The 21,681-nt window shown below is 59.2% G+C and overlaps 1 protein-coding gene across 1 annotated transcript in view; it reads right to left on the bottom strand.

Annotated features, from left to right (window-relative positions):
• Positions 1–21,681, bottom strand: part of EPHA8 (EPH receptor A8) — a 31,809-nt gene that overhangs the window by 5,107 nt on the left and 5,021 nt on the right. Inside the window, exons 2-8 of the mRNA XM_054720706.1 lie at positions 21,353–21,417; positions 14,284–14,947; positions 7,381–7,536; positions 5,354–5,689; positions 2,200–2,324; positions 1,948–2,110; positions 668–761 (exon numbers count right to left, since the gene is read on the bottom strand). Of these exons, the coding sequence (XP_054576681.1) occupies positions 668–761; positions 1,948–2,110; positions 2,200–2,324; positions 5,354–5,689; positions 7,381–7,536; positions 14,284–14,947; positions 21,353–21,417 (1,603 nt within the window). The remainder of the gene's footprint in view (positions 1–667; positions 762–1,947; positions 2,111–2,199; positions 2,325–5,353; positions 5,690–7,380; positions 7,537–14,283; positions 14,948–21,352; positions 21,418–21,681) is intronic.

The raw sequence follows: 21,681 nt of genomic DNA, 5'->3' as shown, positions 1-21,681 counted from the left end.
CGGGAGTATCATTAGGATTAAAGGAGATGGAGGTGGATGCTGAAGGGAGGCCAGCGGGACGTGCGAGTGGATGGGTGTGGCATGAGAGAGAGAAGTCGAGAATGACAACTTGGGTTGGCGCTGGAGTAACCCCATGAATAGCGGTGCCATGTCCTAAGATGGGGAGGCCTGTGGAGGTGCAGGCTGGGGAGGTGCAGAAGGTGCAGGTTTGTCTAGAACACATCTGTGTGGAGATGGGAGTGGGCAGCCCGACCTCCGGGGAGGGGTCTGCGCTGTGCGACATGAATTGGGGGCTGTCAGCGTGAACGGGGAACTGAAAGCCATGGGCCCTGATAAGGTCACTCAGAGAGACGGACCCGGGAAAACGGAAAGAGGGAAAGGCCCAGGATGAGCCCAGGTCCGCCAGCCTTTAGAGGCTGTTTGGAACGGAGGGGCTGGGGAGATGGAGGACAGGCCAGAGATGTGGACAAAAGTATGTGTGTGTGGGGGTGGGGGGGGTGGGGGGTTAGGGGGAGGCAAGAGAAAAGCGTCCCTTCCAAGAAGGAGGACAGAACAGCTGTGTCTGTAAGTGTGCCCAGCCCCAGGCACAGGAAGCGGCTCAGCGCTCCCAGGGGGGCTGGGGGGGGGGGGGGGGGGCTTGGAGGGGCTGGGGCCCAGGACCGCCCACCTCTTCTTGCAGATCAGCAGGAGCAGAAGCACGACCAGGCCGGTGATGAGGGTCAGGCAGATCCACACGATGGTCCGGGTGTCATAGCGGGGCCCTGCAGGGGGAACGGGGTGGGCGAGGCGCTCAGCCCGGGCCTCGGGCCCAGGGTTCTGGCGGCTCTCCCCGAACCTGGGGGGCAGCCTCCTCAGCTGAGAGTCAGCCCAGAGTCAGGACGCAGGCCACCTCCTCTGACCCCACCTCCCCTCTCCGAAGCTTCTCCTTCAAGACCCTGCTGCCCCAGGCTTCCTGGCGTTCCCACCCCGGTGCCACCACTTCCTGGGGCTGTGTGACGTGGAGAGAGCCGCTAGACTTCTCTGAGCCTCAGTTTTCTCACCTGTAATAGGAGTCAAAAAGTGCCCACTGAACCTTCCAGTCTCAACGAACCCTCCCTCATCCCTTCCGGGGAGATATTATCTCCCATTTCCAGAAAAGAAAACTGAGGCTCTTACTCAAAGCCACACAGTGAATGGGATGCGGCAGGGCCGGGTTCCTCCCCGCACAGGCTCCCTGCGGTGTCAGACCCGGGAGCACTGGAGACACAGCGCCCAGGAGTGCAGGGGAGCACAGCCATTAACTCAGCCTTGAACCTCCTATCCTGGCACCACCCCTGGAGGCTGCCGAGGGTAGGAAAAGACCCCGGCTGGCTGGAGATGGGGGAGGGGGGTGCATCAAGCTTGACCTTGTGGGCTCGATAAAGCCTACATTGATCGGCCCCCACCCCAGGGTTTCTGATTCAGAGAATCGGCATTTCCAATAGCTCCCAGGTGCTGCTGACACTGCTGGTTCCATGCTACACGGTGGGACCCACTGCTCCGGAGGCTGGTGCAGGGTCATGGGGGGGGGGAAGGGGCACAGAATTTGCCCCCAAACTGACCATGTTCAAATCCTGCTTTGCTGGGTAACTGTGGGCAATTCGCTATATTGCTCTGACGCTGTTTCCTGGTCTGTAAAATGGGGATGTGGGTAATGCCAACGCACTGGAGGGTCTCTGGGATGATGATCAGGGTGTCCTGCTGGCAAAGGGCAGCGTGATGCCTGCAAGTCACACTGATCCTCAGGAAAAGCCAGGGTTTGGGCCGTGAGGAGCTCGGTTGCCTTGGGCAAGTCACTTCCCTTCTCTGAGCCTCAGCTACTTTCAGCCGTGAACATGCCAAGCCAGCAGGCACCCGCTGGGCAAGTTCCCTTCCTCTGACCGCCTGGCCCGGCCCAGCGCCCTGGCCCTCCCTGCTCTCTGCACTCACGTGGTTTCCCCGTCTCCACCTCCATGGCCTGGCTGAAGCGGCCGCAGCCTGCCGAGGTGCGGGCTCGGACCTGGAACACGTAGCGGGTGCCCGGCTTGAGGCCCGAGACCGTGGCCCTGGTGGTGACAGCCTTGAGGGTGGAGTAGCTCTGCATCTCCTTGTCCTGTCCACAGAGGCGCAGTTAGCCAAGGGCACCCCTGCCTGGTGCCGCGCCTCCCCCCCCCCCCACCCCCTGCCGCCAGAGGCTGGTACCTTCTCGTAGTACTTGATCTCGTACTCCAGGATGACGCCGTTGGGCTGCTCAGGCTCCTGCCACAGCAGCGCGACGCTGGTCTGCCCTGCCCACTCCTGGCGGATCACCACCACCTGGGACGGGGCTAGGGCGGGAGCCGGCCTTGATCAGATGGGCGGGTGGGTGATCACTGGGGCCAGCCTCTGTCCCACCCCTTCCCAGGCCCTGTGTGAGCCATGCTTGCTGGCTGTCCTCTGCCCCAGGAGAGCCTGCCCCCTCCAGTCCTCCTGGCAAATCATAGGCTGCCGCCTGGTCAGTCACCTGGGCTCTGCACAGCTGCCTCTGGCCTGGGATGTTGGGGCCTCAGGGCCCCGGCTTTCACTCCTCTACCTTCTCCTCTCTGGCCAGGCCCTGCCACTGGGAGTGCAGGACCCCAGCAGCCCCAGCGAGCAGCTGTTCTCGTCCACTCTGGGGCCCCATCACCTGATGTCTCTATCTCCATGTCTCCCACCCCAGCCCTCTGGCCATAGCTCTCAGGAGGAGGAAGGGAGGGCACGAATGGAGGGAGCCCGCACCCTCACCGCAGGGTTTGGAGGTATGCCCAGGACCGATCAGTATACTTCGGGAAGGGACATGAGCCGAGCCTGGCCCATTTGAGCTCAAGTATTCTCACAGTCACACGAAGACACCCACTCACCCTCATTCATTGACTGATTCACCCGTTCCCTCCACCATGCACTGCCACCCTCCCTCCAGTGTCCAGTGCATTATCCTGGAGGGGGGTCTGCTGCAAAGTGCCAGACAGACACCCAGCCACAGCCAAACAGGAAAGCACCTGCAGGGATGCAAACCCCTCTCCCTGTCCCTCCAGCCCGCAGGCCTCCCCCTCCCCCTCTGCGCACCCCCACACCTCCTGGGTCCCCCACCTGCCTCATCTCTGGGCATCTTGTCTCCTGGGAGGCCTGGGAGCCCCCTGAAGGCAGAGACCACACACACTAGCTGCTCAGTAAATGCTGGACTTTGACATGAAGAATTAAGAAGCAACTCCAGAGTTACGTTGGAGGGTGTGGTACATAGGTGTCCCCACAGTCTGGGACTCACAGCCCAGCCCCTCTCTTGCTGGCTGGGTCTCATGGCTGCAGCTTCCCCATCCGGACAGCAGCTAAGCTAGCAAGCTAGTGGGCACCCCTGCCAGGAAGACTGAGGATCAGATGAGACCCTTGCAGGCACCGAGCACACGGAGCCAGGAATACTAACACCTCTTAAAGAGGAAGGAATTGCCAAGGCAACAGTGTGAGTGGGGCAGACACAGAGGGAGAGCAGAACGCCTAGGTGGGAGGGAAGTGGGCGGGGCCCCAGAGAAGGCTTTAGGGAAAGAGGGGGTTGTGGAGAAGAGGTGAGGCCCGGCACTGGGCTAGGACCTGGGGAGACTGCAGGGACTAAGACAGCCTTCAAGGCGCTCACCGTCTACGAAGGGAGACAGTGAATAAGAAGCCAAGTCAGTGCAGGATGACAGGTTGGTGAAGTGCCGTGTGAGACAGGAAGAGGGAGCTGTGATGGAAAGGACCGCCCACAGCGGCCAGGAGGGACCTGCCATGTCAGCTCGGCTGGCCAGGGTAGGCCTCCCTGGGGTGGGGATGCCAGTTGAGCTGAGGACTGAAGGAGCCAGCCATGGGGACGTCACAGGGAGGAGCGTGTCCCTGCGGTGGAGAAGCAAGGCCAAGGCCCAGCGGGGGAAGGGCATGGTGTGTGTGTTCAAGGATGGGAACCGAGGCCCGTGTTGCTGCAAGGGATGAGCCAGGCAAGAGTGGATGGGGTAAGGCTGGAGAGGCAGGCAGGGGCGGGTCACGCTAACAACATTATACACTAGTAAATTTAGGCAACCAACCTAATGGGAGAGGATATTTGCAAACGATACTTCCGATAAGGGGGCTAATATCCAAAGTATATAAAGAACTCATACAACTCAACAACAGAAAAACAGTCTGAATAAAACATGGGCAAAGGACCTGAATAGACAGTTCTCCAAGGGAGACGTAAGATAGATGGCCAACAGACATATGAAAAGATGCTCCACGCCACTATGACGAGGGCAATGTAAATCAAAACCACAATGAGATACGACCTCCCAGCTGTTAGAACGGCTATTATCAATTAGACAAGAAATAGCAAGTGTTGGAGAGGATGTGGAGAAATCTTTCATTTTTAAAGCCCACTCAGGATATGGTGTGAGAACCAATTATGGGCAAGGCGGGAGGGGCCTCCTGTGGTTGTCCAGGCAACACGTGATGGGGACATGGGAGGTGCTATAGGTGTTAACTGTGTCCCCTCTCCCCCCAAAGAATATATTGAAGCCCAAACCCCTAATGTGATCATTGGAGCTGGACCTTCAGGAGGTAATTAAGTTAAGATGAGGTCATGGGGGGGCCCTCATATTGGGATTGGTGTCTTTATAAGAAAAGACACCAGAGAGTTCACTTGGGAGTGAGACAGATGCGAGTTCGATTCCCAGCTCTGCCACTTTCCATGGGCTGATGCTGGGTGGCACTCTGCACCTCCGTTTCCTGCTCCGGGACTTGGTGGGAGTGGTGTCTGCTGGGCCTGTGGTGTGGGGAGGCGAGGATGGGGCGCGGTGGGGGTCCAGGCCACGTGGGAGATGGCTGCTGACAGGGAAGCTGGCTGCCACGGTGGGCTTAGGTCAGGCTGTCACTTGACGGGCAGGACCCTCCAGAATTTGGAAAGAAAGAGGTCCCAGTAGCTAAATTCAGTGCAACAACCGGCTAGAAACAGAGGTAAATGGCGGGCTGTTGTCCAGACCAGGAGACCCAATCCACGGGCCAGGTGCTGGGCCAAGCATTTTCCTTTCCTTCATTTAAGCCTCCTTACAGTGCCTCAGGCAGGTGCTATGTATGCCAGTGCACCAGGGAGGAAGCAGAGGCAGAGCGGGAAAGTCCTGGAACCCAGGCCTGTGATGGCAGTGAGCACCTGCCTCTGTGCTTTCTGGATCACAGGATGGGTCCTACTGTTCTAAGGGAGCCCGTGGCTCCAGGTCCCGGTGAGCAGGGCAGGGCCAGAGCGGCAGGCACCAGCCTAAGGCCACAGCAAGCCTGTGCAGCGCGCGGGGGCCCGGGAGGGCAGGGCCAGGGGAGCCGGGCACAGAGCGTCTCCGCCTACCTGCCTGGTTCGTGGTGATGTTGACGACCGCGGCCTGGCGGGGCTCGGGGCTCTGGTCGGACACGCCGTTGACGGCCTCTATCCAGAAGGAGTAGTTCATGTGGGCCAGCAGGTTGGCCACCAGCAGGCTGGCCTGCACCAGGCTCGCCTGCTGGGGCACGAAGCGGGTGCCGCTCCCGCACTTCTCGCAGCGGCCCAGCGCCCAGGGGCAGCGGCGGCACACGGCGTTGTAGGTGATGTCGCTGCGGCCGCCCGGGTCCAGTGGAGGGGCCCACTCCAGGGTCACAGAGGTCCCATTCACGCTGGAGATGAGATTCACTGGTGCTGAGGGCGGCCCTGGGAGCAGGGAGTAACGGGGAAGGGGGTGAAGGGCATTTATTGGGGTGGTCCAGTCTCCCCCACAGACCAGGGCAGGTCTCTGGCTCCCCCATGATATCTGGGGCTCCCTAAGGATAAGGTCACACCTACTCTATGCTCTAGGACCGTGGCTGCCAAACTGCGGCTCGCGAGCCACATGCGGCTCTTTGGCCCCTTGAGTGTGGCTCTTCCACACAAAATACCACGGCCTGGGCGAGTCTATGTTGAAGAAGTGGCGTTAGAAGAAGTTTAAGTTTAAAAAATTTGGCTCTCAAAAGAAATTTCAGTCGTTGTACTGTTGATATTTGGCTCTGTGGACTAATGAGTTTGCCGACCACTGCTCTAGGAGCACAGAGTGAGTGGAGGCAAGGGTGGAGGCAGTGTCTGCCATTGGGCTAGGACCACAGGGCCACAGTCTGTCACAGAAACCGAAGGCCCCCCTCCCTCCGCTGGACAATAGGGAGCTTGTGCTTCCCAAGGTTTCCTCGTAAGAGCCGGAAAGAGACGGCATAGCCCTGGGGGTGCCCACAGCAGCCACTCTGGGTGCGAAACGTCCCAGTCATTGGTGCCCACACTCCACTCCTTAGCCCCCTGAGCTGAATGTCATGTAAATGCCACCGAGCACTCGGCTAGAGTAGAGTGAGGCCCCAGGAAGCCCAGCGGGTGTCCCCAAACCCTCCCTCCCCCAAGATGAGAGCCCCCATCTGGCAGTGCAGAGCCTTGGAGAGAGCGGTGGGGCTAGGGTGAGCCCCTGAGGAGGGGGATTGGAGCTTTGGAGCTAGGAGAGCCTGGGAGGGGGCGGGGCTGTGGAGACCCCTGGGCCTCAGAATTCCAACTCTCAGAATCCCAGGAAGGCAATCTCAGATCTTAAGAGAATAGCATGGTGGAATCTCAGAATCATGGAGAACCTTCGATCTGAAGGGTCTGGAATACTAAAAGCCCCGCCTTAAGATTTCTGGAGCCTGGATTGTGCATTTGGAGAGAAACCCGAGTCTAGGGCACGTGTCCGTGACCTAGACGGACTGGACTCTCCTGGGCCCGAAGCCCAGCGATGTCCCCATGTCACTCAGCCATCCACTCTGCCCCGGCAAGCCCCACATGCACAGGTCTGCACAGGAAACGCACAGGTCTGGGCAGAATGGTGGAGGGAGTGCGTGTGTGTGTGTGTGTGTGTGTGTGCCCGCACGCGTGCCTGTGTGTGGTGTGAATACACTTGGACCCTCACTTGCCTTGTGCAAGGAGCCTGGGGCTGGGTGGTGATGGAGGTGGGGGCAGGGAAAGATGGGGATCAGGTTGGGGTAGATTCTGGGCAAGATCGGTCAGAACCGTGTGAAGTCCGCCCCGTCCCACCACAAGAGCCCGGGGCTGGCAAGTGGGGTGGCTGTGCTGGCTGGGGGACAGGAGGCAATGGAGGAGCCGAGTCAGCAGACGGTCCAGACAAGGAGGCGCGACGCCAGACTCCTTCTGAGTCACCTCAGGGACCCAGGGCACGCACGCACACGGCCACACCTGCTCCAGCACACGCTTCCCCTGCGGGGCCAGGAGCGCACACGTGGCGCTCACAAGGCTCTACCGGGGCTCAGGAGTCCCCTACAGGTTCCCAGACATGTGCACATGCCCCCAGAGAGCCCCTCACATACGTGGTTCTGGGGTCTAGGGATGGTACTCACGGGTGCAGGCTGCAGACGGTGGGTCCAGGGCTGCGCGGTAGTAGCTGAGGTCACAGCGGCAGGCCTGGGTGGCAGGGGCCGCCGAGTGGCTGTGGGGAGGGCAGCGGGCACACAGCTGGTCCCCGGGGGCCGACTTGTAGAAGCCCAGCTCACAGGCTGTGGAAGAGAAGGTGGCTGGAGGTGAGCCGGCTGGTCTCAGGAACCACTCTCACTCTGACCCAGGCTTCCGGGGGGCGAGGGGTCCGCTGAGGGACAGGGGTGCGGACCTTCAGCACCCCCACCCTACCTTCATTTGTGAGGGAGGGACTGGAGCACAGAGAGGACCAGTGACTCACACAGGGTTGCGCAGCAAGTCGAAGGCAGAGCTGAGGCCGGGACCCTGACACCTGAGTCCCAGCCCCAAAGGCGGCACAGGGAAGGGCCTCTCCTCCCACAGCCCCGCCCACCAGGACCTGTCTATCACAGGACACTGGTCTTGAGTGAGACACCAGCCTCAGGGGCAGGGCCAAGAGGCTAAGAATCAAAGGGGGCCAAAGCCCAGGATGTCACTTAGGCCGGACATGAAAACGGGACAGGGAGTGAGAGTGGGCAGACACTGACTGCAAAAGACACGTGTGCTGGAGTTAGAAGACCAGGAGTGTGTGGGGGAGGGGAAGGGCCTGGAAGTCTGTTTTATAAGCTCTCCATGCAATGCTGACCATCCAGGAATTGCAGGCGCCTGGACCCTCTCGGATCACGTCACTGTCACGGTGGCTGCCACGGACTTGTCTCCTACGTGGCCCTCTCTCCAGCCTCTGCCTCATCTCTCACCTGGATGACTCCGCAGCCTCCACACCCGGCCTCCAGCCCTGCTTCCCCAGCCCCAGCGGCGGCGTGCGCACCTGCTCAGAGCCAGGCACTGACTGGGCGCTGGAGGCACGGCCATGAACCAGATCCACGGAGTCTCTGCCTTCAGGGAGTGGCATTTGGGGGCACACAGTAAACAGGCTGTGATCTTTCCAGAAAGGAAATAAAGGAGCAGCTACCTCCCCCAAGAAGGAGACAGGAGGTAACATGTGAGCTGTGGCCTAAAGGACAAGAACGAGTCAGCCGTGCCGGGACCGGGCATCCTCTGGGTTGAGGGACTCCCTTCCCTATAAGGACACCCGACTCTGTCATTGCCAGTCCCAATCCTATGGGCTCCCATAAGCCTGGCTCCCCACGCCCTCCCTGCAGCCTCCCCTAGCGCCACCCCTCACTCCCGATCCTCAGGCAGAACTCAAGGACTGGCCATTCCTACACCGGCAGGCTGTGTCCTTCCTCAGAGCCTTCTTCCTGGGATGCCTTTCCTCCTTTGTCCACCTGTCAAACTCTTCCAAGATTCCTTTCAACCGTTTCTTCAATGAAGCCTTTCGGACCTCTCCACACACACACACACACACACACACACACACACACACACACACACGGCCACACGCACACACAGAAGCGACCACGGCCCTCCCTCTTCCACAGCGCCTGCTCAGTCTCACCACCTGTAGCACTCACGATGCTGTACTTATTTATCTGTGTGTCTCTCTCCTCCCAGACCAGAAGGTCCTTGTGGGCAGATCCTTGTGAGTCAGGTCCCAGGACTGCCGTCTTCGTCCCAAAGCTCCTAGCACCTGGCCAAGAGGTTGCCAATGCCGGTGGGAGTTTCCCGAGTGAGCTCCTCCCACCATTATCTGCTCCCGGCAGAGACCCCAGGCCTTCAGGAGGCCCAAATGCCTCCCAGCCAGGAGCTCCCCGCCCCGCCCCTGGAACGGAACCCGCTGCACCAGCGACCCCAGGGAGCTCACGAGGCTCTCCTTCCACTAAGTCCCGTTCTAGAAAACTCTGGGCCTGAGAGGCGCTCTGTTTCACAAGACATTACGTCATTAAGAAAAAAAACCCGTATCTCTTTATTATAATAGCTAAAATCAGGTTAATTTGTAAAATTCTACTAACTTGAGAGAAAACCTGAAATCCAGAGACATGATGATGTCCTTAAATTGCTTCAGAGACTCAGAAGCCGTGGAGCCAGAGGGGCCTCCAGGTTGGAGGAAAATGTGCCCCGGTTTTGAGACTCGACTCGGGGCTGGGAGCTTGGAATTGGGGGGCTCCTAAGTGACACACTGTGGTCTCACCTCCTCTTCCCAGGAGCCCCCCAGGAGGCCCAGCCTAAGAGCTCCCTTCTGAGCCCAGGAAGCGGGCTCTGCACTTGGGTCAGCAAGTATTTGTTGAATGTGCTGTGGAGCTGACGGACGGTAATCCTCACTGTAATTATCGGATCCGCGTCCATCAGCACCTCAGGGACTGTTCGCTTATCCTGTCGCTCGGTTATTCCTTCACCCAAATTCACTGAGCATCCCTGGACCCGAGCTCAGGAAGAGCTGGTCCTGCTCTCAGGGAGCTTTCAGAGCCGAGAGAGGCAGACAAGGACACATGTGGTGACATCTTGGCGTGATGCGTGGCACCAAGGCAGCACTTGACAGACTTCATTCATCGAGTCCCTGACCATTCGGAGTTCATCTAAGACCGGCCCTGGGGTGCAGGCTGCCCGGGTTCCTTCTCTTGTCTAACCTCTTCACCTAAGCTAAGTGCCATGGGGCATGTTGCTGGGCCTCAGTTTCCTCATCTGTAAAATGGGGGCTCCGAGGGCTGATGTGAGGATAACGTGAATGCATACACGTGCACTCATGCCAGGATGCTGCCTGGCACTTACTGTTACAATTCTATGTCATCGGCATTAATACATCATTTGGCAGAGAGGAAACAGGCTCGGGGAGCTTGAGTGCCTCGCCCTAGTCACCCCCCCCCCCCACCCTCGCCACGCCCCCAGCCAGAATGCAAACTCAGAGGCGTCCCTGGCCTTGGAGGTGGCCACTCGCCAGTGGGCGGTTCTCACACGCTCCACTAATACCCATATGGCTCGAACGTGTCAAGGCCGGATTAATCCGCGCAATGAAATAAAATAATCTTTAATAAGAATACTAATCACCAGGCCTCGGGGAGCCCAGAGACCTGGAGGCAGAGCCGGGAATTAATGGCCGAGACAGATGGAGCAGCTCTGGGCTGGGGCCTGGCCCTGCCCGTCGGCCCAGGGCGCTTCCGGAGTCTGCGTGTGCCCGGCCCGTGTGGCCGCGGGCCAGGAGGGGCCCCTGCCCCTGCCGAGGGCACCTTGCCCAGGCCGCCTGTCAGGCCAGCAGCTGCCCGCGGCCCTGGCCACCTCTCTCTCCTCCCCCGCGAAGAGCTTGAGATTTGACAAATAAGGTGTCCGCCGGTGGACGGCCAAAGGAAATTAATTCTAAATCAGATTTTAAACACAGTCAGGAGGCAAGAGAGCTCGGCGTTCCTGCTCCCCTCCGAAATGAGGCTCCGGTATTTATAGAAAGATGATTAGGGCGGTGGAGGGTGATTTATAGTCTGTGTCCAGGTGACAGGAAGGACGGAACGGGGACTTCGGGCTGGGCTGCTGCTCCCCAGGGTGATACTCTCGGAGATCCTCCCCTGTCTGGGGCAGGGGTGGGAGGGGAGAGCGCCAGGTGTGGGGGAGGTCACTGGGTCAGGAGCTGTGAGGCCTGGGGAGCTTCCTGGTCAGGGGGCTGATTCAGTCCAGCACCCCGAGCTGTGTGCCCTGGGGCCTGTCACATCACCTCTCTGGGCCCCCATTTCCTCACTGGTAAGCTGCATGAGCTCCATCTGGCTCTGATATTCTTCTGCGGGTCTCTGAGGCCGGAGGGCAGTCACAGTCAGGCCGCCAAAGAGCGCTGTGACCAGCTAGGTCCCTTTTCCCGGGCGTTCTCCCTGAAGTCAAGCACAGCCCACTTCTGAGGGGCACTGTGAGGGCGAAACTTGAGAAACAGGATCCTGGAGGCTGGCAGGTGGCTGTCATGTGGCCTGGCCTCTGCTGCAGGCCTCAGAGGTGCGGGGGGGAGGGGGGTGCGGGGGGGCACTCAGGACTGAGCTACTCAGGACCCCCTCTTAGCCAGTCCCAGCCCTTCCTCTCCTCAGTTTGCTCAGAGAGATCCATCCACTGGAGAAGGAGGAGGTCCCGCAATCTGAGGAGGTCCCACAGCTCTGAGGGGACCCCGCTCAAGTAGCCACAGCCCAGGAAATGCACCCCCATCTGTTCCCAGCTTCTTATTGGTCCCCATCTCCGCACTGTCAGGCTACCCACCGAGGAGGGGGTGGGATGGGGGACACAGCTGGCCTCCCTCTGGAGGGCCTCAGTGTTGGGCCTGTGCTGCTTCCTCAAGGAGGTTCCACGGACAATCCCAGAAGCCCACCCACAGGGCAGTCAGAAACCCTCTCATCGAGCGACGTACAACCGGCCTTCTGTCCTAAAACCTCGCTGCCCGCAGGGTACCATGAATTCATATTTTTTATAAAGCCTATAATTATCTTGCAACTGGCATAATTACGTGTATTGTGATTTAAATGAAAATTCAAAATTTGCTGCAATTCCCTGACCCTGCTTTGCCTTCTCTTTATTTTTTTTATTGCCATGCCAGCAGCGCCAGGAAATGGGCGTGGCCTTGGCCTCTCCTGGCCCTGGGAGGTTCCGCTGCTCAGGTTTTGGGGTTTCCACCAAGAGCCCTGTCCTTGACCTGCTGTGGGACCTCGGGCAAGGCACAGTCCCCCTCTGGGCTCCACTTCCCGCCTCTGTCTCAGGAGGCTGGGGCAGTGCCTCTGAGCAAGGCCCCACCCCTGGAGTCAGGAGGACCGGTCTCCCTCCTACGGGCGAGCGCACCTCAGCGCACACAGGACAAGCACGTGACTTGTGTGTGCTTGGGGGCTGGACAGATCCAGAGCTGGGGGCAGAGGCTGACAGATGTCCACCTGCTGACGAGCCAGTTACTGCCTCACTGTCACCCGGGGAGGAGGGAGGCGGGGCTTCGAGGACACAGGAAGCAGTTCAGGGCTCTGGAGCGAGACACCTGGGATCCGATCCCTCCTGTGTGACTGAAGTTGAGGGGCTCGATGTCTCGCATCTATAAGATGGGGGCATATTACTTAGCTTCGGGAACTATCGTAAGGATGAGAAACTGCGTGAACTCCCCGAAGGCAGGGACTCCCTGAGTCTATATCCCCGTGGCCTGGGACACAGTTAGATGCTCATCAGAGGGAGTAACTAACATGATGTGTAAGAATCACTTACTAAAGTGCCTGGCACATGGCAAATGCTCAAAAAATCGTCTCTAAAGGGGGTGTTGGAAGCCAGCTCTGGTGAGAAAAGCAGTTGGGGTGGGCCAGGAATAGGTTAAACCGCTACCCCTCGCTCAGAGCAAGACAGACTAGGTCCCAGCTCCACCTCTCACCAGCTGTGAGACCTCAGTCGGTGACACAACCGTCTGAGCCTCAGTTTTCCCATCTATAAAATGGAATTATAATACCTGCCTTGCTACCATGAATAAATGAACTGATATCTGAGGAATCACCTTGCAAGCTGTCAAGGCAACAGGGATGCAGGGATGTCTGTTGTTATTATTATGACCCAGCCGGGAGCTGAGAAATACAGGGATGTCTGTTGTTATTATTATTACCCAGCCGGGAGCTGAGAAATACAGGAATGTCTGTGATAGGGACCAGGAGAGGCTGGGGACCTGGGGAGCCCGGTGCACTAGGCCACAGAGGGTAGAACAAACCCCGAAACAGGCAAATGTCACAGAAGGTGCTTTGAGTCTAGGGTCCAGGAGCAGCGAAGACTCGTAGCAGCTGGGAGCGTGAAGAAAGATTTTTAAGGAAACCAGAGAGCCCCAGAGAGGAGCTGGAAAGGGACCGGTGGCTGGATGGACGATCCTGGTCCCAGAGAACGACCTTGGTCCCCACAGCAGGCTTCACTGTGCTGAGTGGCTGAGCTGCCATGTGTCCAGCCCCCGGGGAGGCCAAGGAAGGGCAGAGGGCAACCAGGCCAGGACCAGTACCAGCTGCCTGTCCACACCTGCTCTCCCGTGTTCCTGGGCTCGCGGGATGCTCGGCAGCACCGTGCCAAGTGGGAGTCTGCTGACCACGCACACGTGTGCGCGCGCACACACACACACACACACACACACACAGCTTGAGGTCGGCCCTGCTCCTGGTCCCTGACATGGGAAGCCCAGCTGTACACCTGTGGGGTCAGGTGTCATGCTAGTTCATGACCCAGGTGCCCGCAGCTGTCCTCCTTCACCAGCACCTCGGTTGTCCTCTCCCACGGCCCTTAGTGAGACCCTCCTGAGCACAGCGGGTGCTGCAGGTGCCCCTGTGAAATGCCCCACCTGCACAGTCCTCCCTGGGGTCCCTGCCCGCAGACCTTCACCATGGCCCCACACGGCACCCATCCACCCGGGCCTGGCGCCACCTCCCTCCACCCCGCAGGCTAGCGGCTTCGTGGTTCTGAGCACGGACGTGAGAGCCAGACTTCTGGGTTCACATCACAGCTCTGTCACTTCCCAGCTGGGCGACCCTGGGTCAAGCCCCTTTGCCTCTCTGTGCCTCGTCTCCTCATCTAAAAACCAGGACGAGAGCAGTTTGTTTCCCAGGGAGGGGTGGGATGGAATGAGTCAGTGGTGAAAGGTGCTTAGAGCAACGCTGACCTAAGTCAGCTCCCCGCATTGTTCCCTAGCACAGGTGCGCACCCAGTGGTACCCAATCACACGGGGTCCGGTAGGGTGACCTCTCCACAATGCCACGGAGGGTACCGCCTGGCTGCAGTGCGGTTCCCTCCTCGCCCCCCATCACACACAGACGGCCTGTGGATTTGCTGACCCAGAAACACGGGAGGGTCACCCACTGTCCCAGGTGCTGTGTCCGCCACCCAGACGCCTGCTGACTCTGGTGCCCCGCCCCCCCCCCAACACACACCCCGGCAGCCCTGCCCCGACTGAGCCCACCTGCCAGCCAGCCCACACGGGGCGCGCTCACCCACACAGGCATCCTGCCGCTCCTCGTAGCCGGCGCTGCACACGCACTTGCCAATGGGCACCAGCCACTCGCCCTCGGCACTGCAGTACATCTTGGGCGTGTCCCGCTCCTCGGAGTGCCGCACGCACTGGCCCCGCACCTCCACCAGAGAGGAGGAGTCTGCCCCGGTCACCGCCTCCGAGAAGGCAGCCAGGTTGCGCACCATGGTGGGGCACTTCTTGTAGTAGATGCGGAGGGACAGGATGGCGAGGCAGGCCCCGATGTCCTGGAAAGCCAGGTAGAAGCCGCGCTTGCTGAGCGGGCCCACGCCGCGCACCTCCGTGTTGAGCTTGAGGCGCCGCACGCCCAGGTCGGCGCCCGTGAAGCTCTCGTCGGCTGCAATGGTGTCGATCTTGAGGAACTGGCTCTCGTGCGTGCTGGCGCCCAGGTCGCGGTCCGACTCCAGGTAGTAGAGGTTGAAGGTCTCCTTGCAGGTGCCCAGCACGCCGGGCATGCTGTTGCAGTCGCGCAGGGTAAACTTGATCTCGGCGTAGACGCGCCGGGCGCCGTCGCGGGGCACCCAGCTGGTGCGCAGCCAGTTGTTCTGGTTGGGGCTCATGACGTTGCACACCTGGTACGTGTGGATGGGCCGGAAGGACTCGTCCACCTCGTTGATGGAGTCCCACTGCAGCAGAAAGAGCACAGCCCGCTGGAATGGGCATCTGCCAGTCACCCTTGCCACATGCCCCATGCATCCATCGTGCAGGAGGGGCGGGGGGGCTGGGGAAGAAGGGGGGTCATTCTCCAGTCTGGGGTAGCTGATCTTGTCTGGCGGACTGTCACAGCTGCCAGATACCAGGTACCCTGCAGATCTGGGGAGGGGTCATGTATGGCCTGTTTACAGATGGGCAAACAGAGGCTCAGACATATGAGCCCCGTGCCCGAGATCCCATAACGAGCGAGTGATGGAGCCAGGACTGGAACCGATACCACGGCTGCACGGCTCTGGCCTCGTCTCTCTGTGGCCACTCCTATCCCGCCAAGAGTGCGGGGACCCGCCGGGGGGAAGTCAGCGAGCCCCCAGGCCAGTTTCCACCGCAGCGCCCAGAGGAGTCTTTCTAATGCACAGACCCCGCCTCAGATCCTGCGGCAGCGCCCCCTGATGTGGCGCCAGTGCAGACTGATGGGTGGGTGGACTTGGCCCTGCTGCTCGCGATGGTCCCTCAGCCCCCCACGTAGGGCTGGGGGCTCCCGGGCTGGCCTGGGTCCGCTCACAGGTGCCAGGAGGTGGGAAAGTGGAGTGTGACTGCTTCTGTGCCGGGTGCTGGCCAGGCATCGCGGGCCCAGAAACACACCCCACGCTACCAGCGGAGGAAGAAACACACCACATGGCAACAGCGGGTGGGAGAAAACCTCTGCAAATCATGTCTCTGACGAGGAATTAGTATCCAGAACATGCAAAGAACGCCTACACCTCAATAACAAACATACAAGCAGCCCAACTCAAAAATGGGCCACGGCCTTGAGTAGACATTCCTCTGAAGAAGATATCCAGACGGCGAAGTAGCACAAGGAAACATACTCAATATCACTAACCCGTCGGGGAGTGTGACTCAAAAGCACAATGCGGTTCCACGTTACACCCACCAGCTATTATCAAAACAACAGAAAAACAAACAAAAAACAAAAAAAAAACCACAACGAGTTTTGGTGAGGATGAGAAACGGGAGCCCTGGAGTGTTGCCGGCGGGAATGGAAAAGGTACAGGCACCGTGCGGAACAGTATGGTGGTTCCTCAGGAAATTAAACACAGAACCACCACGGGGTCCAGCAATTCCACTTCTGGGTGTGCACACGCTAAGGAAATAAAGGCAGGGACTCGGGGACCCGCACACCCGTATGCAGGGCAGCCAGAGGTAGAATCACGTGTCTGTCGGCGGATGAATGGACACAGAATGTGACCTCTCCACACACTGGAGCAGTATTCCGCCTGCAAAGGGGTGACGCGTGACGAAGGCTGCAGCATGGGGACCTCCGGGACATCGCACAGAGGGGGATAAACCCGGACGAAAGGACAACTGCGGCATGACTCCACTTACTCGTGCACGAGGGACTCGGACTGGTCAGGCTCAGAGAGACGGGAAGCGGAACGGGGGTGCCAGGGGCTGGGGAGGGGGACGGGGAGTCATTGTTGAATAGGCACAGAAGTTTCAATCTGGGAAGATGAAAAAGTTCTGGAGCCGATGGTGGTGTTGGCCACACAACAACGTGAATGGACTCAGTGCCACTGGACTGCCCACCTAAAGGTGGTTAAGATAAAAGGTGGGAAATTTGGTGGCATGTGTATTTTACCACAACTTAAGAAAGAAATATACCTGAACTACTCCCTGCCCTCCAGTGCCTCACAGTCCACTTACAGACAAGCTGGTGGAGGGTGATATGCCAAAGGGAATGGGCATCAAGCGGGGGGCAAAACTTGCTGTGGGGCTGGCTGAAGCAGGAACCTCTTGCAGGGACGGGAGGGGAGAGCCCAGCGAGGCTGGACGTGTAAGCCGTGTTCAGCGAGCACCAAACAGCCCAGTTTGGACACAGAAGAGTCACGTCGAAGATGCCGTGTTGACCTGCTGTGTGACCTTGGGCAAGTCGCTGCTCCTCTCTGGGCCCCAGTTTCCTCAACTGCAGAATGCCGGTTGGTGAGGAGCAGTCACGGGTGGGCTGAGTTCAGTGGACTCCTGAGGGCTCTGAGGAGGGGCTGGGGGCCGAGGGCAGATGGAGGGGACAAGCTCTGGGTCCCTGGCCTAGCTCCACCCGAGATCAGTGTCTTGATCGTCTCTCTTGGGACTTTATGTGCAACTGCCCTTGAACTAGAGCTCCTGTTACTTAAGCAGGGGTCTCGGAGGGGTAAATCAGACAGGGAAGGAGGGGTACCACACGATTTCACTGATAGGCAGAATCCAGAGAACAATATAAACGAACAAATAAAACAGAAACAGACTCATAGATACAGGGAGCGGGCTGTGGGTTGGCAGGTGGAAGGGAAGTGGGGGGCTAGTGAAACAGGTGAAGGGAGCAAGACGTCCAATTGGCAGTCACACAATAGTCCTGGGGGTGCAGGGTACAGCACAGGGATCACACTCAATGCTACTGCGATAACTGTGTGGCGCCAGGTGGGGTCTGGACTTGGGGGGCGGGTACGATTGTGTAAGTGTCTAACCACTGTGCTGCACACCTGAAACCAATATAAAACAATACTGAACGTCAACTGTAACAGAAAAAAAAGAAAGAAATAGAGTCAGAAGAAAAGGGGGACAAAAGGTAAAAGCCACCACCACCATCACTCCTCGTGGTGCCCTGAGAAGCCGTGGGGTTCTGAGCTGCCCCACAAGAGGCAGAGCGAGGACCACCGGCACCCCAAGTCCTTCCTGGCTGACTCAGCCCCCCTGTTCCACCGCATCTTGGCCAGCGTGTGGTCTGGACCCGCAGCACCCACATCTGTAAAACGGGGCTCAGACAGGCCCACCTCACCAAGGCCTCTTCGGACGGAGAGCTCGGGGCTGGCAGAGAGGCACCGAGGAATGGGGCCGATACGCTGCTGAGCATCTTCCCCGCCCACCTGCGCCTGCCCCCAGGGACCACTGGGGGAGAAGCCCAGCGTGTGCCAGCCTCGCCTGAAAGAGATCATGCTTCCTGTACCCCCACCCCAAGAGGACCCCTGCCCTGCACCCCACACCGCAGCTGGGGTCTCTAGGCAGTGCTGTGTCAGTCACATCTGGGGTTGAAGTCACTGTCACAATTAACAAAGCACCGAAGAGCCAACCAGCTGCTCCTTGTCTGTTGCCTGCCAGGGACCGGGATAAATTAATCAGCTCCATTCGAGTCCGTTCCAGCTGCCCCACCGGTGCCAGCGGCCTGACCTGGCCCTGCCAGCCCCAGGGCTGCTGCCGGTGCCCAGAGTGGCAGGAATTCCTGGAGGCTGGCAAAAAGGTGGAATCCGTCCTGCTCTCCACCTGGGGCACCCCATCCCGGGCTGGGTGCCACTCCCACCCCAGCTGCCTCTCTAGCCCTGGCACCCTCCTCCCCCAACCCCCACCATTGCTCTGGAACTCGGGCTCATTCCCCGAGCGGAAGGCAGTGAGCCAGCTGTGCAGCGCTGGGTACATCACATCCCTCTCTGAGCCTCGGGCTCTCCATATGTAGAAGGGGGTAGCTACAGCCTGCCCATTCCACCCACTCTGGGGGACGGGGAGGATCCAGTGAGACAATGGAAAGGAATGCGCCCCCTCATCGGAAGCAGCTGTTCTTTACCAGAGGTGAAGCTCGCCCAGTGTGTGGAGGGCGGGGCGCAAAGGGAGGGGCGCAGCCTGGCGAAAACCATGGGTTCTGGGGCCAGTCTGCCCCCCTCCCGACCCCCCACCCCCGCCCTGAGCTTAGCGGAGATGCTTAACCTCTCAGAGCTCCTGGTTTCTTACCGGTAAACTGTCCTTTTCATGCATCCTCTCATAGATGACAACTCCACCCGCCTGTGTTATCGTCCCCCCGTTATAAGCGTGGAGGTTGGGGGAGTAAAGGATTTGCCCGAGTCACGCTGATTGGAGGCGGCAGAGCACCGGCTCATCGGGACCCAGCACCTCGGCCTTCAGGCTGAGCCGTCTGCCTGACAATCTGATACCTTTGCTGCTGGAGACAGTCCTGGGAGACCCTGTACCAGGGTGTCTAACGGGCTGCAGGACCAGGGGGTGGAAGGAGCCTCAAGGATCACCTCCAAAGGCTCCCCAGCCCCCAGCTGGGCAAACACTCACCTGGAAGGCATATTAAACCGAAGACCCAGCTCCTCCCTAGACCCCCTGGATGTCAGCAGCTGCGAGGTTCACCTGGGAGCCCAGCACGGGTTCAAGGCCTCGAGGCTGGGAACCAGGGATCTCACCTGGCCTGTTCTCTCCCTTGGGCAAGCCCCATAGAGACAGGAGGTGGTCCGTAACTCGGGGGACAATGCAGGGCTGCCTCCCAACCTCACAAAGAGGGCAGAGACCAAAGAGGGCAGAAGGGACTCAACTCGGGCTCCAGGCTGAGAGATATGCGTTCCAGCCCATCACCTGGAACCTGTCCGACGCTGAGCAATGATCTCCCCGTGCTCTGAGCCTCAGCGTCCGCATCTGTAGAAGGGGGTGGCTGTCCCTGCTTGCAGACTGGTGGTGGGGATTAAGAGAGAGAACGTCTATAGGTTGTTGAGAGCTACTGAATATAAGTTATTATTTGTTCCAAGTCCCAGATGACATGAGATGGCTCTGAGCCATACTTTACAGCACCCTGCAAACAAGAGAATGACAGCGCGAGTGGGGAACACACGCCAGGCCCTGTTCCTCGCCTGCTAACGTCCTTACCACTCCTCATTACCCTCAAAACCAAGTCCTAAGATCTGAGGGGACAGAGACACCCAGAGCCAACTTGCAGCCAGGCCCACTCCCCCTTAGCTGCGGGGCGTCGGGGGAAATGCTGACCCAGACAACAGCCAGGCAGTCCCCTCCTCATAGGCCAGCCCTTGGCTCCCGGCAGAGCCAAGATCCTTGTTCACCCTCCTCCCCGCTGGGAGACAGCCAACTGGGGCACACAGAGGGCACTGCCCAGGGAGGTAAAGGGACACCCCAAGAACCCGGCCTTGGTCTCAGGCAGGCCTGGCCTGCTCAGCCAGAGAAGGGGTTCCTACTGGCTCTTGGAGTCCTGAAGCCTGGTGCCCAAGGGCTGATGACAGGAAGCGGACTCAGCTCACTGCTCCCTGGGACCCGGGAGAGAAGGGGAGTTCCGACCTCGGCCACAGGCCACAGGCCACAAACGGCCGGGATGAAAACCCTACCTCAAAGTAAAGAAATACCCCCTTCCTAAATGTGAACTCCTGGTGTCATTATCATCGTTACTGTTATTAACACGATTATCCCTCTGTCCTCAGAGCCACGGAAGCCAGTGTTCACGAAAGAGTTGTGGTACATGATGTGCTCACATCTAAAGCAGGGATGTGCGTGCGTGCGTGTGTGGTGTGTGTGTGTGTGTGTGTGTGTGTGTGTGTTTCTGAGCAATTTTAGGAGGAAATTTATGTGAGATACAACCATAATATCCTATATAATAAAAGCATAATATGCAAATTGTCCCCTCGACTGGGTGTTCGTCCGGGAATTTGACCAGGCGGGGGGTAGGGAGGGAGGCCCCGGCCGGCATCCAGCAGCTGCTGGGGACCCTACAGTGTACGAATGTCATGCACTGGACCTCTCGTATACTAATAACAGTGATGGTGACAATACATTCAGGGAAGGCTCGTCGGTAACAGGCACAGCCTATGATCATGTGTCGTCACATGCACCCAGGGGGGTGAGGCGGTGACCCAGGGCCCCAGCTTGTCGATGGCAGAGCCAGGACCCCACCAGGCTCATGGCTTGCTTTGGCTTTCCTGCCCCGCCTCCCGGGACTTGGATAAAAGAAGTGGAGGGACCGGGCAGTGCAGCCTTGCCCCTGGAGTTACCATGACCACGCCCCAGGAGAGTGGGAGGGGTGTCTCCCATGAGCAGTGACCCCAAGGGAGCTGATGGGCTGAGCCACATAGGCCTGGGGCTGGCAATGCCAGCCAGGTGGTGCTGATGGAAAAGAGAAGCAAGCAGAGCATCCAGGTTTCCTGGCAGCCCCTGGGGAGGGCAGGGCGGCTGTGAGGGAGGGGACCAATCCTGAAGCCGTGAAAGCCCTGGATAGGGCCCTTCCTGGCCCTGTGCCTCGACAATGACATGTCTTAGGCTACCCTGGGCCCAGCTGTGGCACATCGTGAGTCTGTAGACCCAGGACGCAGACATGAGGATCCCACATCTGGGGCCTCACACATGAAGCATCCGGTGCCCAGCACCAGGGGTGGTCTCTATCCCCAAGGCTCTGTGTGCACGAAACTGTTACGAAATCAGCAGCTCTGTCTCTTGTTGCTGTGTGTCCTTGGGTAAGTGCCCTCCCCTCTCTGGGCCTCTGCTTCTTATTGATCTATCTGATTAGATTCTGTGAGTCACAGCCTCCCTCTGCTCACAGAGGGATGAGGCTGGCCGAACCGTCCATCACTTACCCCGTGAGCCGGATACGTGAGCCAGCCCCAGTCCCCGTGGATGGTTGATGTGTCCAGCAAGTTCACTGCAAAACAGGAGACGGGAGCGCATCAGACCCCTGGGACCGCCTTCCCTAGCGCCACAGGAGCCACCCGACCCAGCCACACGCCAGGCCCTGCGTCTACCGATGTCTGTGTGCGCTCACACAGGGCCTTGCTGGTCAGTCTCACGCCAGCTCCATAGCTCTGTGCCCTTTCTGGCTTGCCCAGTCCACCAAGGCACAGTTCAAGTCCTCTCTCTTCCCTGAAGCCTTCCTCTACCACTTCGGCCAAAACACGATCTCCTCAAC

This window comes from Eptesicus fuscus, chromosome 9 (assembly GCF_027574615.1).
Source record: "Eptesicus fuscus isolate TK198812 chromosome 9, DD_ASM_mEF_20220401, whole genome shotgun sequence".
In the NCBI taxonomy this organism is placed as follows: domain Eukaryota; kingdom Metazoa; phylum Chordata; class Mammalia; order Chiroptera; family Vespertilionidae; genus Eptesicus; species Eptesicus fuscus.
The sequence above is the reverse complement of the archived record's forward strand: the minus strand, read 5'-3'. Positions and strand labels throughout refer to the sequence as shown.